The sequence below is a fragment of the Miniopterus schreibersii genome (assembly GCF_964146895.1).
Source record: "Miniopterus schreibersii genome assembly, chromosome: 14".
Classification (NCBI taxonomy): Eukaryota; Metazoa; Chordata; class Mammalia; order Chiroptera; family Miniopteridae; genus Miniopterus; species Miniopterus schreibersii.
The window spans coordinates 18,962,048-18,978,359 of record NC_138114.1 but is presented as its reverse complement, the minus strand read 5'-3'; the positions used below and the strand labels follow the sequence as shown (position 1 = coordinate 18,978,359).

The following is a 16,312-nucleotide window of genomic DNA, read 5'->3' as shown; positions in this document are numbered from 1 at the left end:
GCTTTTTTCTCAGGCCACCCTAGCCACCATCTGCCCTTTAGTTCCCTGGAACATACAAGAACCAGGTAACCCCACATGGGCAGTGGCACTGGGGCGCTCTCCGAGGGGCGGTGAACGGTGGTGGGGGTGGTTCCACGCAGCTCGCCCCTGCTCCAGGAATAAACAATCCAAAGCACAGACCGACTGCCCGTGACAGAGCGAACTGTCCTCCTAAAGGGAAGATGGCATTTTAATAGACTCTATGTGATAGGAAAGTACGTATTGCTGGTGAGGTGGCGGCAGCAGGGTGGGGAAGCTTTCACTCCGGGCGGGCTTCGGGCCGGGCCGAGCGGGGCGGCTCAGGCTCCTCGCCACTCTGCCTTTGGCTCTGACGCTGTCTCCTCTGAGCTCTGGCTTGAATGCACCCGGAGAACCTGTGCTTTCCCGATGTACTCTGGGGGAGGGGAGACACGGCCGGCAGGAGAGGATGAGGAGGGCCAGGCTCACCTGGGAGCTGTCCCTCTGCCCACAGGCCCAGGGCAGATGTGGGAGAGCCGAGGGCGATGCATGAGCGCCAGCTAACCCAGCTTCTGCTCTGGGCTCTGCTGGCGACTCGGAGGAGCTGACTGCCTTCTCCGAGCCCCACTACATCCAGGTAACAAATGTCTATGAATGCCTACTCTATGCAGACACTCCACCAGCACTCAGGACCCTTTACAGTCTAGTTAGTGGGAGAGAATATAGTATATGGCAGATACCGGTCTTCTCTCCCCTCCCACCCCCGCTCCCCTCCCCCTGCCTTGGTCTAAGGCACCAGGGTGACCGCAGCAGCCTCCTCCCTCATCTCCCTCATCCCCTCTTGCCCCCAAGAGTCCCAGTGATCCCGAGAGCCTGGCACATAGGTGCTAAATAAGTTTCTGTTGGATGGATGGATGGATGGATGGATGGATGGATGGATGGATGGATAAAATGAGCGGCTTCCTTGGGCAGAGACCCATCTCCAAGGAAGCCTAAATCCCCCAAGGAAGCCAGCCAGGGTGGGCCTCAGTGAGCCTGCAGTGACCCGCTGCATGGAATCTTACCCGGTTTTTCGCTTTTTGGTAGAGGTGGTGTCTTCAGTTTCTTCGGTGATAGGCTATAACCAACACAAAGGAAAGAAGGTCGGGGAAGGTCAGGCTGGACCTCACCATAGCAGGGGGGCAGGGTGGGCGGGGAAGTGAGGAAGATGCTCCAGGAAGAGGCAGGAGCCAACCCTCCCTAAGAACCAGCAAGCAGAACCCTGACAACTGTGACTCCATTGCCTGCTGAAGTCACAGGGAACCAAGGCCCCCCATCCCAAGAACTGTAAGGGAGGCTACTATACAGCCCTCCCCCAGGCCCTCTCTTGGCCTCTTGCTTCCTTGCAGACAGGAAGCCTTCCCCTGTGAGTGAAGACGAGAACCTGCTTCCCGAATGAATTGTTTACAAGCATGAATAATGCTCTTATATTATCTTGTATCGGCATTCCACTTCAGCAGGCCTTTTAATGCACCTGATGTAATTTTCCCTCTCTACAGCTCTGGGAGAGGGGCCTTCGAGAGGTAAAACTGAGGCTCACAGATGGGAGGTGTCTTGACCAAGGTTGCAGTGAAGCCTGCCTTTCTCCTGTGCCTCCCCTGGCCTCCCAAACTGGCAAAGCAAACCAAGTGCAGGCCTAGAGCAAGCACCCACACCTTTAACAAATCTAAGTGAGCACAAGCACCTGCCCCCTTCTCCCCAAGCCTACCACACTCCAACCACCCCCAAACTTAGCATCCCCTAAAATGTGCCCATTACTGACCTCCACACCTGACACTCCCTACCCTCTCCTTTACCTGTTCAGATCCTAGTCACCAAGCAGTGCTCTCCAAGCTCTATCAGAAATACTTGGGTGATGTTAAAAATACACAGCCCCTGTGTACCCCCTGCCACCTGCTGTTAGACTCTAGAAATTTTCACTTTTAACAAGCTCCCCTGTGAATCTGAGCGCTGTTGGGCATATAAGCCAGGCGTGCCCAAGTCTGACGCCAACTCTTCTGCCGACCAGACAGGTGACTTTGGGTCATTCAACTGTTTCTGAGCCTCAGTTTTCTCATCGATAAAATGGAGGTGATAGAGCCTCCATGGGCGGTTGTATGGACTAGAAATATTTAAAACACCCAGCGATGTCAAGCAGATATAATGGGCATTCAATATTGCAGGCTCCAGTGCTGACTGTCAGGCCCTACTCACCTGCTTTGTGAGGCCTTCCTTCACCTTCCCTTTCCCCAAGTTGGAATTAATTGTCTCTCTCCAGCCATCCAGGGTGCTTAATACCGACATAAAGATACTGCTGCCTGCCTGTATTAGTGATCCTTCTCTACTATGTCTTCCCAAAGACCAAGAGCTTCTGGAAGGCTAGCTGCGGCTTCTCCATCCCTGTCCTGCTACAACTGACACTCGTCACCTCCCCCCAGGCATCCCCACAGCCGGCAGCTGGAGTCTGGTCTGGCAGAGTGGGCCTCAGCTGGAGGGGCCCATGGGAGGGGCTGACCTCTTCCTCCAGGACTGGCTCAGTCACCCCAGGCTCTGGCCAGTGTCAGGCTCCATTCTCTGGTCCCCACTAGCCTCACTTGGGAGGACAGGTGCTGAACTTGAGGAAGCGGTTCTGGGAACAGAGGGGGCCAGTGAGGGAGTGTGAAGCCCACCTGCCGGATGGCTCTTGCCTCTCTTGAGGTGATTCTTGAACTTTTTGGAGCTGGTTCAGGAGTTTTTCTGTTGGGATGGAGACTAAAGCCTTGGGAAGGAGCTGAGCCACTGCTGTCTGCAGGAGCCTCAGTGCCAAGTCCTTTTCTGTAAGCACAGCCAGGGAGCAGAGTCCTCAGGGGCATGATCCCAGCCCCCATCCTGTAGTTAGAGGGGACATGCAGGAAGCAGGGCCCCCAGCTCTTCTGCTCAACCCTGGCTCAGGGCAGCTTTTTCAGTCATCTCACATTCTGCCCATAGGACCCCATGGGCAGCTCCTACTTCTCCCTGGCCCCTGTGTGTGCTATGTGCTCAGTCTTTCCACACCTCCCATGTTCTTGGCCTACCTGCCCACGACACCCCCCTGGCCCACTCTGGGAAACCTATAGGGGCCTGCCCTCTCCCCCTCCCCCTTCACTCTCCCCATCAGGAAGCCTTCTCCAACCAGTTCTCCAGCTTTCATCATTCCTCACCTTCCCACTTAGACATACCTTCTACCCCTGCCCCAGTGTGTACATAGACGTCCATTCATGTGTTCATGTACATATACGTATGTGTTCTTATGTGCATGCATTTGCATCTGTGTGTGAGCTTTCCACAGTGGTGGGTAAGGGGCTGTGTCTGCTAAGTCTGGTCTTTGGATTTTTCCCTCCCGGGTGCTGAGGCTTGCGGTCAGCATGGAGGAGGGGTCCCTTCTGAGGATTGGAGCATGCAAATCCTGCTGGGGAATGGAAGAAGGGACCAGGAATGTCTAACCAGAAAAAGTTAGTCTGAGGCTCTAAAAAGGAGAAGAGGCTCAGGGAGAAGGTCCTGGGGTGGGAGCCGAGTGACATGACATCTGAGTACTTCAGAACCAGGGGACAAGGCCGTCAGCATGCTCCACTCAGACCCGGGTATGGGGCTGTGCCTCACCCTTGGGAGGAGCGTAGACTAGCCAGAACTGGATAGCACTCAAGGAATCTGTTTGCAGAATCTGACAAAGGAGCTCCAAGATCTGTGGGCAGGAGGACAGGCCTGGGTTAATGTGCTGGACGGCATGTTCCAGCTGCCAACACAGGCGCCTGCCCCAGAAGTGGGATCCCAGAGCCACATGGTTGGCTGAAGTCCCCACAATTGTCCTTGCAGCCCCTCTGCGTGGGACTTTGCTCGCTACTGCGGGCTTGCTCTCCCAAAGGCCCTGCAGGAAGATTCTCAACCTCTTCACGAACAGGTAAGGAAGCTGAGGCCATGAGAGAGGGGGACATCCAGCAGAGACTGAGGCAGCACTAACCCTGAGTCAGATATGTGGACCCTCATCTCTCAGCCTTGCTTGGGCTGGTCATACCACAGAGTCCCTCCCTGGGAAGGCAAAGTCAGAGCTGGACAGTCAGCTCCTCAGAGACGCACCGAGTCTGGAATGGAGTCCTTGGTGTGGGGATTTCAAGGACCCCATGAGCCTCCCCTCCCTGAAGTTCCCAAATTCAGAGACTGGAGATGTTAGCAAAGAGGTGGGGCGATCCCAGTGGGCAGCCTGAAGACTGGGGCTGGCGGGTTGTGCAAACTGCTTGGCTTGGGGTTTCTTCCCGCCCAGCAGCGCACCCGCTCTGCTCTTAGCTGTGTCTTCAGCCTTTGCCACCTCTGCTGCTTCACGGCCCTTTCCCCCCTGCGTTCTCCAGTCAAGGATCATTTGGAAAAGATCCAGCTCTGTCTTCAATGGGCTATGGGAGCACGCTAGGCCCGGGTGTTGATGGTGGCTGTAGCTATGCTTGCCTGGAATTTGAGCCCCAGATGGTAAGTGGAGCACCTGGCGCCCTAGGAAAGTGGGGTTCCCTCTTTCAGGAGAGCCCACTTGAACCAGTGGTAGTCAGAGGGGAACCTGGGATTGCCTCTCCCCAGGCCTATGCCTGCTAGGGTGTCCACCCTTGCCCCCAGGTACCCACCCCAGATGGTGACCCCACCCCCACTCTACCCCAGCTCCTTCTCAATTCCCCACATCCAACTTACCTGCCCTTCGCACCCTCCCCAAGGAACCTGAGAACCTACTTCCAGGCAAGGTGAGGCCGCCCTATGGTGGAGAAAGTACTGTGTTCCAGTCCCAACTATGCCGCTCCTTCTCTGGGACCTGGGCCACAGAATGTCACCTGGCAAGGCCTCAGTCTCCCCATCTGGAATGGGGATCCCAGGACCTGTCTGCTCTGTTCACTTCTCTGGACTGTTTGAAAGCACTGGTCACAGGAATGGGGTCGAGATGCTGGCTCACTGTCTGGCCTTTCCTGGGGAACATGTGTGCATTTCAACAGGGACTTTCAATGCCTTAACCCACTGGAACCAATCATGGACTCGTCTCAGGCCTTGATGGGAAACTTGAATGCTGAGGAGGCGGGCTTTGCACTTTGTCGTGGCAGACAAGACACCTCTCAGAGTATGGGGAGACTAGGCTGGGACCGGCCTTGCCAGCTGCAGGGTACCACACACCGGGGTGTGGTCTGAGGCCATACTAGGCAGGACCTTCATCTCAGTGCTTCTCATTCCACCACTGAAGCTCCCTTCATTAACCTGCCAAGTGCCAAAGCTGGAACAGACTTTACGATGACATGTCTATGCTCCCAGTTTGGCTGGATCATGGAACCAAGGCTCCCAGGAGGGGAAAGAACTTAAAGAGGGAAAGGCTTACACTGAAACCTGGAAGCAGCAGGGGATTAGAATGCAGGCTCTTGACTCCCAGGTCTCACAATCTTAGGTGCAAATATGGCTGAGAGAGGGCACACTTCCCAGCAGTTTGGAAGAGTCCCAGTTGGGATCACTGTAGGCCTGGGAATGATCCCATCCTGTCCTCCCTTAGACTAGGGCCTCTGTAGGGCCACAGCCCCAGCCTTCCCAGGGTCTCACCAGCAGCTCCTGATCCTGCAGGACACAGGTCTGGACTCCTGCATTTCTGCCTGAAGGGCAGTTCCCTCGGCCTTGGCGGGAGTGGCCGCGGCTGAGGGCTCTGGAGGAAGCAGGGATGAGCCTCCCAGTCTCTGCCGAGTACTTTGCACCCTGTTCCCGCTGAGGTGCCTCCTCCTGGAAGGAAAGTGGCCAGAGACTCGGGGGGTATTGGGGGTGGCAGGGGGGGAGAGAGAGAGAGAGAGAGAGAGAGAGAGAGAGAGAGAGAGAATGGATAATAGATAGATGGCAGATAGATGATAGATAGATAGATAGATAGATAGATAGATAGATAGATAGATAGATGATAGATAGATGATAGATAGATGATAGATAGATAGATAAATGATAGATAGGATAGAGAAGACAGAGGGGAAGAAAAAAGAATAGGAGGAGGCTGGGTCACATCTCCAGGGTGCCCTCAGCATCACAGCACTGCAGGGACCCAGGATGTAGACCAGGCCAGCCCCACCCTGTCCTAGACCCCTTTCCCCAGCAGGTGGCTCTTCCATCATAGCCAAAGCTCTTCCTCCTGGAACTTCATTGAATGCTGGCCACCCACCTACTGCCCCCACCCCTCCCCACCCACCGTGGTCCCGGGCTTGTCCTCCCTGCTACCCTTCCCCCCAGCCCAGCAGAAATTTGAAGACAGTATTCTTTGCCAAGCCCCGCCCCCGCTTCCCCACCTACCTTAATTCCTAGCTCAGCTGCCCCAGGCCTGTCTCCCACAGCTTGGCAACCTTTCTTAGCCCTGGGAAACCCTCTTAAGCCAGGTCTGTGGGCACAAGGCTTGGGCCTCTAGACCCTGCAACTCCAGTTAAGACTGATAGTATCCTTTTTCCCATTTTAAAGACAAAGCTGAGACCCAGGCCGTTTAGCAGAGTTGCTCTGAGAGCCACAGTGAGTTAGCTACAGGAGGATGAGAATTCCACTGCCCAACACAAGTGCAGGGTGAGACTCACCCACGAAGGGCCAAGCCTGTCCTAGGACCAATTCCAACTACCTTCAAGTTTCCTCCTACTTGTCTTTACTAATCAGCAAATAGCACCCACGAGGTTCCCCCAGTCCTGTTTGGAAACCTCCAGGGACTCTCCACTCCTTATGAGATTAGACACTACACTAAGTTCAGAACTGACAACAAGCTGGCCTTGTCCACATTCTAGGTCAGCCCCTTCCCGCCTTCTCCCGCACTGCTGCTCACTATGTCCTGCACTTCAGCTTCCTGCTCTCTGAAGATGTCCTGCGTTTTCCCGCTTCTGGGCTTTTGTGCTGCACGCCTCCACTAGGATGCCTCCCTTGTCCACTTCTGAACCAGGAACCCTTCTTGGACCTCTCCACCGGGGCAGGCTCTCGCTCCTCAGAGCCCTCACTGTGGCCCTCTCCCTTCGGTTTGTATTTGTCGGCCCCTCCTCCCCAGTACCAACAGCAGCGCCGCAAGGAACGCTCGCTCTTCTGCCGGTCAGGTTGACCGGACTTGGGAGGGATTTCCTACCAAAGGGATGGATCCATTTCATCTCTTCCCAGACAGCTCCTCTGTTCTGCACCCACCTCTTTGTTCTTCAGCTCATTCTCCCTGGTAAAGTTGACCACCTGGGCAGCCAGGTCCTTCAACTCCTTCTTCCAGGCCTCTGGAAGGAGAGGACAAGATCCTGGCAACTGATGTCTGGGGCCCTCTTCCTTGCCCTCCCTGTGGCACCAGGTGTTGGGGGAGCTGTAGGTGGAAGAGCTGCCTCTCCTCCCAGCCTTTCACCTGCATCTTAAAGGGAAGGGGAGGCAGTGCCCTTGGGGGAAGGATTAGGAATCACACCGTTGGTGGGTGGGAGGGTGGGTGTGGAGGAGGCTACTGATGTCCCAGCCTGTGGCTTTACTGGGAGACACTGGAGAGCATTTGTTTCTTTGTGCCAAGATGTGAGTGGTTTAATTTAACTTTGCCTCTTTTAGAAAACTGAAGCCATATTGAGATTCAGCCAGGTACTAAAATATTAGACTATTCCTGGAGAGGGTGGTACAGAGCACGGACCAAGCCTTCTGAACCTCTGCCCTGCAGGTTGACTCAGCTGCTTCTCGGCCTCCCCACCCCCCAACAGAAAGGGCAAAGCCTGGCAGGGCAGAGGCCTCCAGAGGGCGGCAACAGTGCTGTCTATGGCTGACTGTTCTGATGGCTGGTGCCTGAATACAGGTACTAAATACCTCCAGTGTCATTCCAGTCTATAGCTGTAAGTCATATGACTTGCCCAAGTCTGCTTGTCCTCTGCTTGTAGTTACTCCTCAATCACCCCAAATCCAAGCAGGAGCGCATTTCTGAGGACCTCAGGGGTGGGGAGCAATGCAGCTGCAGATGCCGTAGGAAATGAGGGGGAAAATGGGGTATCTGAGGGGATCCCACTTCCTTCACAGGCACCCGGCCTTGGAGAGTGGTGTAACCCCAAAGTAGAACCTCTGTGGCCCAAGTACCCACCAGAAGGAAGCTGAGGGTTCCGATTGGACTTCGGGTCTCCAACAGGGGCAGAGGTGATGGGCATCCCCATCAGACAGTGGGACAGTAGTTCAGTTTGAGGCAAGGGAGTCAGAGAGAACTTGTCCCTGACGACACAGATGGATTTCCCGGTGAGATCTGTGAAGGGGTAGAGGCTGTGGGAATGGGGGACTGGGTGGACCCCCAGAGCTCTAGGAGGCTGGGAAGGGAGAGCACGGGCCCCCTTCTTCGGGTAGCTATAGCCCATAGATCATCAAAGCCCAGAGGGCCTCTGCAGCCACCCAGACCTTACTCCCAGGGGCGCTGAGGATAAACAGCACAGGGATGTGCTCAGGGTCACACAGGCTTCCCACACCCCTAGTCCTGAGGTCCTGTTGGCTTTCTGACAGAGCAATGACTGCAGGTGTGAGCATTCAGAGGTGAGCAGCCTAAAGAGGGACACCTGAGCGTGGAGGCAGTGAGCCATAGCCGCGGAGAGAGGGACCTGGGCTCAAACCACAGGGAGTGGATTTAGCTAAACTCTCTGGATGAATCATCTTGCCATCCGTCAGCCTGTGCAGGGCTGAGTACAGGACAGCCCGGAGATGGTGGCAAGCAGTTTACACATAAGGACACTTCGGCCCAAGGGCTGTGTGATATTATATTACTACTGACAGGCTTTGAGGACCAGACTGGTTAGGACAGGATTGCTGTCCTAACACTTTCCTTTTGGACCCCTTACTCTTCTGGTTCGTCCTAGCTCACCAGCTACTACTCATTTCCTGTGCAGTCTACGCCTCCTCTCAATCTCTTAGCCTTGGGGTCCCTGGGGCTCAACCCCCAGGTTCTCCTCTCTTACGTCTACACGGTCTCCTGGATGATCCCATCCAGGCACGTCACTTCAAACGCCATCCGCACTTGAATCGCCCTCCTGTTTGCATCTCTCCCCTGACCTCCATACCCAACTGCCTCCTCTGTGCCTCCAGCTGGATGTCTAAAAGAGTCTCACATTTAGCATCTCTCAGGTCCCAGACCAAACTCCCCCTCCTCTCCTATCCTCCAAGGACCCCTTCTGAGCCTTTGTGTCCCGGCCAATGCAACTCCAGTTTTCCAGTTACTCAAACCAAAAACCTAGGAGTCAGCCTTGACCTCTCTCTTCTTCTCACACTCTGTTTCTAATCAATCAGCAAATTCTGTTGGCTTTACCTTCTGTATATCTCTAGAGTGGGACCACTAACTCTTCCACTACTACCTCCCTGGTCCAAGCTACCATCCAGACAGAGGCCAATAATTCACTCCTGACACTTCTTGGCTCTCAGCTTTCCAGTGGTTCTCATCTGACTCAGTGAGATGGCTTAGTGATGACTGCAGTGGCCTCCAAGGCCTATATGGTCTGGGCCCCCATTGCCTCTCGACTGCATCTCCTGTCTCCCCTCCTTACTCTGCTCCAGCCACATTGGCCTCCTTGCTGTTGGGCCTTTGTGCTTATTGTCCCCTCTGCCTGGAACATTCCCCTCCTCCCTCACCCTGATAGCCACATGATTGATTCATGTCCTCTCTTCTTTTAGTTCTTTGCTCTAAAGTCGTGCTCCTGATCAGGTCTCGCCTCTATAGCCTTGGCACTTACCATGCTCTGAACACCTTATCTATATCCTAGCCTTCCCTGCCAGAGAGTCAGCTCCATGAGGACAGAGACTTCATTGTCAGGGTCCCAGGATCTAAAAAGTTGCCTGACTCATACCCAGTTCATACTTCATAGCTGCTTGATGGATGCAATGGCCTGCGTTAATGACCAGAGTGCAGCTCGGAGGCAGAACATTCCTGCCTTTCTCTGATTTGTAGGGTGGGCTAATCGGCAATGGAAATTCTGCAGGGACATTTAGTCTGACGTTGGAGCCTGCCCCCAAGGCAAGTCTTGGGTTGGCCAAGTGCTTACAAGTGGCCAAGCAGTTCTGTGGCCCTGGCCAAGTCTCCATCCTCTCTGGGCCTCAGCCTAGAAATAGGGTCTGGGTCCTCCCTTTCCAGGTTTTAAGACTACCCTCCCTCCACCCCCGGCCAGGCCCTGGCATACCCCAGCCCCATCCCAGCCCTACCTTGGATGTGAGTCACTTGCTGGGGATGGGGGTGATGCCGGGAGAAGAAGGAGTGGTGGCTAAGGCGGCCGAAGCGGTAGGTGCCAGGGGTTGGGGGCTCGGGGGCCCTCAGTTCATCTCGGATCACCTTGAAATCCACGATCCCTGGGACAATCAGTTCTTTCTGTGGCCTGTTGACCTCGTGGCTTCCTGGCCTGTGCTCTGACTTCTCAGCCTTCGGCTCAGCCTTTGGACTGAAGAAGAGGGTGAAGGAGAAGCTAATGAAGACTCCTCGCAGCAGTGCCTGTCTGAGCTCAGGGCTCAGGGCTCAGGCCTCAGGCCTCAGGGCTCAGGGCTCAGGGCTCAGGGCTCAAGGCCCACGGCTCAGCACTCAGGGCTCAGGGCTCAGGGCTTAGGGCTCAGGGCTCAGGGCCCATGGCTCAGCGCTCAGGGCTCAGGGCTCAGGGCTCAGGGCTCAGGGCCCAGGGCTCAGGGCTCAGCGCCCAGCGCTTAGTGCTCAGGGCTTTTCACGAGTCCATTCCTGAGGTACTCTGAAAAGTGGTTTCCAGGATTTGTCTACCATCCCCCTGGCTTCAAAGCTGGGCCTCCCTCAGGGTCTTCTCCCAATTGGGACAATCCAGTCTCAGGGAGGCTTCTGGCTTCTTAAGGTGCCTTAGCAGGGAGCTAGGATCCATTTGAGAAAACTCAGATGGAATTCCCCAGGACCCCAGTTTTCTCTCAGAAACATCTCTAAAGCTAGAAAGAGAAGCTGTAGACCCACCTACTCATCCAAATACCTGGATTGGAGCAAAGGCACATTATATACACCTCCAGAGCCAGAGGGCTGATCCCATCAAGGGTCTCTCCCCAAGCCAAACTGTTGGCCGCCCAGGAGAAGCCAGCTGTAGACTGTCACCTTCCCCCATGCCATCAGCGGCAGTTTTGGCTTAGACTCAGCACTGGGGGCCAAAGCTGGCCCCAAAACCAGACTATACCGGCAAGTCCTTTTCTCTGGGGGGCCCCTCCCTGGAGATGCCGAGCTGATGTGGCAGCTCTCAGAGCTGCAACGCTGCAGGGAAGCTTCAAGCTCTTGCTTCGCGTCACTGGAAAAAAGCCGTTTCAGGTTCTCTATTCTCCCCCCTGCGCCCCCCTTCCCTCTCCTGAGGGTGCTGTGCCCCTGCTCCTGGAGGGAGAGGTCAGAGTCGGTCCAGCAAGGATCCAAAGGTGGGCTGCTCTCTGCCTGGTGTCTGGTGGGACCACCTGCCTGCTTGCTGTCTGCTTTCCCTTCTCCTGGTGCCCCTGGCTGGAGGGAGTCCCTCTGTGGTATAGATGGACTCTTGATATGCTAAGAAAGGTGTTCTGCCTCTGGACCCTCTCAGGATTTTGCTGACCAGGCCCCTGAGTATCCTGTTCCGTCCTCTGTTCGCCTCTAAGAGATCTGGGACTTAAAGAAATAAAGAAAAATTTCTCTGAAAGTCACAGTTAGCTGGCCTCTCCTAACCCCAACTAACAGAGAAAGTCACCCCCTAGAAATCCCTGGAATTTCTGCGCTCAGTGCTCCTGGCTCCTGCCACCACACCCTCCCCCCATCCGGAGAGGGGTCCCTCCTGTGACCTGTGGTATCTCAGGCCCGAGAACCCATTGGGGACCTAGCTGATGGCAGTGGAAGGTGAGGAAGGACTTCCTCTCTTGGACCCTCAGTCTGTAGAGTTCCCCTGAGGCCACCTTTGTCCCATCACCTTCTTGGTCAACAGGGTAGGCATTTGGGGTCTCACCTCATCAGTGGTTGTTCAGACAATTGGGTCTTCACCTCTGCAGCCATTGTACAGTTTCTAGCAATAAAGATCAGTGCACTTAATACTAGTGTTGAAGATGGGTATTAGGACCTCTCATAGACTGGTAGTGGGAATATAGGCTGGAACAGACATTTTGGGAGAAAACGATTGGCAATATCTTGCAAAATTGAACATTTGCATACCTTATCACCCAGCAATTCCTCTCCCAAGTATACACCCAAGAGCAACACTGGTAGATGCACAACTGGGGCTATTTGCAAAAATAGTCAAACTAAGATGATTTAGATTATTAAAAACCTGGGGACAATCCAAGTGTCCAATGGCAGAAGAGTGGATAAATAAGCTGTGGCACATTCAGACAACTGAACATTATATTGCAATTAAAATGGATGAACCACAACTACATGCAGCTACATAGATGAATTTTACATATACTACACTAAGACAAGGAAAGCAAGTGGCAGAAGACCATACAGCCTGAGATCCTTATCCAAAGTAAAGTTCAAAAGCAAGTAAAATTATCATAAACTTGTGATGAAACAAAAGAAAAGCAGGAAATGTTAAACACAAAATTCAGCTAGTGGCTATTTCTGAGAGCAGGGCGGGGGAGGGCTGGGAGAGGAGCACATAAGATGTATTAGTGGTGATATTCTAGTTCTTGGTTTGGGACGTGCATTTACCGCTGTCCGTTATATTATTAAATAAGCTAATTAAATGACATGGCTGAAAAATGATAGGTGTCCAAGCCAAGAATGGTGATTAATCTAAATCTATGGACCTGAATGTATACACATATACCTTTAGCCAAAATGCTGGGGGGTTCAGGTGTCAGGAGTGGGGTTGGAAAAGGCAGTCAGTGCATTCTGAGAATTAACCCCCAGAATTACAGACCCTGCAAGGGAGCCCAGGGACCTCCCCAGGGCTAGCCTTTCATCAGGTTAGGGTGGAGAATGCAGTATTGCCTGAGATCAGGGAAGGGGAGAAACTTTGAGGTTGCAAAGCAACCCGACTCAAAGACTCCTAATCTTTTCTCTAAAAAGAAAACCAGTTGGCAGAGCTTCCTTTGAAGGAAGCTTTGGACATCCCGGGTGAGGGGGCTGCTCTCTAGAGCACTTAGAGGCTGCAGGCTTGAGAACAGGACGTTTGGAGGCCCCCAATGCACCTCCCAACAGGAAAAGATAGCCTTTAGAACAGAGACTTTCAAATGCTCTTGACTGTGACCACAGTAAGCAACTCATGGTTACATCATGACCCAATTCACATACATGGGCACATGCTGTGTGTATGTGAAACCAACACAAGAATATCCTGGAGCAGCACTTTCCCTGCTACATATGATTCGCGCGGGTATTTTCATTCTATATGTTCGCATTTTGTAAATGGTAGACGTGAACCATTAAACTAATTTTGTAAGACACTAATGGGTCGCACCCCGCAGCAGCTGGAGAGAGGTCAGGCCTGTCTCTTTCCCACTTTCCTCTCTCCTGGGCCCCCAGCCAGCCAGGCACATGGATTCTGAACACTCGCATCAATCCTGGGACAGAACTTTCCCCATCTTGCCTCTCTGGGCTCTCCCCTGAACCCTAGTCCATTTCCTCCCCCATAGAAAGATCCCAGGACTCACCAAGGCAAGTGCCCACTACAGCACGTGGGTGAGAAGCCCCTGTTGCCCGAGCAGGAAGGAGCAAGAGGACAATTAAAGGGGAGGCTGTGTGTTCTGCGGACAAGACTGTCTGCTTTGTGACTGCATAAGCCAGTGGTTGCTAGGTTACCCCTTCCCCACAACTCCAGAACCACTCCCCAGCACCCCTCTCCTCACCCTCAGGGCTCACTGAAGACCCAGTCTCCCTCCAAGCTCCCTCCACCTCCCATTCAGTGCTTTCAATGGAGCCCAAAGGAGAGAATGAGAGTCGGGGCTGAGTTCAGCCAGTGAGCAGCAGGCAGAGAGGGAAAAACTGGCACAGAAGCTTGGCTGGGCTGAGTCCCAGCTTTGTGATGTCACCGTAGAGGGCTCTGCCTCCATGCATCCCATTTCTGGGGATTGCTTGGCAGAAAGCTGTCTCTTAGATGGAGAGACATGATCCAGAGTATCCCTCTAACCCCACCCGAGGCAGGATTGCTGGATGGGAAGATCCTGGACTTTCAGTAGGGCAGGGGTTTCAAATAGATTCTGACACTCTCTAGATGTGTCACTTGGGTAAGTGGCCTGTACTGCCAGATGTGAAACAGTGGTAAGAATGCTTGGTTCAAACCCCAGTTCTGTACTTCCTAGTTGTGTGGCCTCAGACAATGTACCTGATGTCTCTGAGCCTCAGTTTCTGTGTCTCTGAAGTGGAGATGATATTCTTCTTCTTCTCACAGGATTGTTGGGAAGATTGGGTGATTTAATGTACAATAAAGTGTTTAGAACAGTGCCTGGCACCAAGTATGCGCTCTCATTGCTCTATCTTCTCTGAGCCTGTAAAATGGGGTACTCTCCTAGTTCTGGGGTCTCCCTGAAGAACAATGAACTAATGGAAGTGAAGCACCTATGACTATATGCCTGGCACATCAGAGATGCTAAAAAATGGTAATTCATGATATCTTTACTGCTGCTATCTTGAGGGAGGCAGGACTATAAAGTGGGATAGGTCTGGAGCCTGAGAACTACTTTGGGTAAGTAGTTCTCTGAGCTCAGCTTGGACACCTGTAAAATGGGGGTAAGGACAGTGCTCAGTCTGCAGGGCTTGGTGAGACCAGGGCTGGGAGGGTGCAGACAGGTTCTGGAAACCACAGAAGGGTTTGTGCATAGTGCGTGATGGGGTCCTAGCCATGAGGCCTGTGGCCCTCAGAACTGACGGGGGCGGGCCTATTCAAGGGTCTTTGTTCTCACTACCCTTGGCCTCATTAGTGGCCTTGTGCTTCTAGACTCTGTGCCCTCCTCCTGGGGAGGAGTAAAAGGACAGAAGACAGCTAGAGGCAAACCCGTCATCCTGCCGAGGGGTGGGAATTCATTCCACTGTCGGGGCACAGTGCAGAGTGGCCTCTGATCTTCTCCATCCACACAGGTCAGAATGTTCCCCAATTAAGTTCTGGAAGGAGGTGACCCCTTTGAAACCAGCCTGAGGGCCCCCTCTTCCATGCTTCTGGGAATCCTGGTGACTGTGATGATGAATAACAATATGTTTGAAAGAAGAGAAGGCTTTCTTCTCTCCTGACCAGCCCCTCCCTGTTGCTTTGAGCTCACTTGGGGATCCCTCACAGGGAGCTGACACAGCCACTTTCACCCTCCCCGTTGCACCTCCTAACCCTTCTATGGTATTACTTAGAGCTGGACACCTGATCTGCATGCGGATTGCAGCTGGGGGGACAAGGGGACACCTCAGGGATTGCCCTCAACACTGGTTTGTAAGGATTGTGAAGGGATTGTTGAGGAAACCCTTCTGACATCTTTCTTTGTGGAGTGTCAAAAACAGGAGAGAGATTCTGTCTGCCTAGAAATGGTTTGAAGTACAATCCTCCTGCCTGGATGCCTCAGTTATAAGAGGAGCAATATAAAATTTTATGGAGCACTTCCTGCATGCCAGGCACTGTGCTATACTATCTCATTTAACCCTACAAATGAAGGAACTGATGATTGAAGAAATCCTTAGTTATATGTGTTGCTTGCTCTTCTGTCTCCAAAAGCAGTCTTTTGATGGAGATGTTGGCAGCGGGAGAACGGCACCAGGTGTTAGACTGGTGGAGTCAGACCCGACCTTGGTTCAGCAACCTTGGTATTGAGTTCTGGCTAGGAAAGAATTCAGGGCCAAGATTCAAACTATAAGAGAAAGTTTATTTTGAAAGTCACAGAAGTAGAAGTCGTCAGTGGTAGAAGAAATGGGCTCAGGAAACAAGTTACAGAGGCAAAAGAAGGGCCCTTGGAGCTTAGGAGAAAGAGAGAGGCAAGGAAAATGGACCCCGGGGAAAGGCACTAGAGTGCTTCCTTATTTGGAGGTCTCAGGGGAGGATCCTAATAGAATATTCATCAGCTTTCCAGGTGTGTCCTTTCAGGGTTGTGGTCTCTACTGATTAGTCAGTACCAGGGCAGGGGGTCATTAGTCAGTGCAGCTGGTCCTGAGGTCAGCCGTAGCATTGCTTGTCTGGTTTTGCTGCTTTTCTGGGCCTGGAGCTGAAACACAACTGAGGCCTAGATGTATTTGATGTGGGTCAGAACCTTATTGTCCTGGGGGCTTAATGCTTAAAGGCTATTCTCTGGCCCCCTTGTTCATTCCCCCTCTAAGGGGGTCTAACAAAATGCCAGGGGAGGAAAGGTCAGGGGAGGGCCTAAACAGCATGACCAATGATGTGAAAGGTCAGGGGGTCTAAATCGCATGACTAGAGAT

At 53.3% G+C, this 16,312-nt stretch overlaps 1 protein-coding gene across 1 annotated transcript; it reads right to left on the bottom strand.

Moving 5' to 3' along the window:
* Positions 1–338: 338 nt before the first annotated feature.
* Positions 339–11,974, bottom strand: TBATA (thymus, brain and testes associated; the record flags this gene model as incomplete). Its single annotated transcript, XM_081158682.1, has 9 exons — positions 339–433; positions 1,062–1,114; positions 2,685–2,829; positions 3,634–3,715; positions 5,590–5,763; positions 7,174–7,253; positions 8,084–8,239; positions 10,174–10,406; positions 11,928–11,974. The coding sequence occupies 9 exons, from the start codon at positions 11,972–11,974 to the stop codon at positions 339–341; spliced, it is 1,065 nt and encodes a 354-aa protein (XP_081014808.1).
* Positions 11,975–16,312: the final 4,338 nt, after the last annotated feature.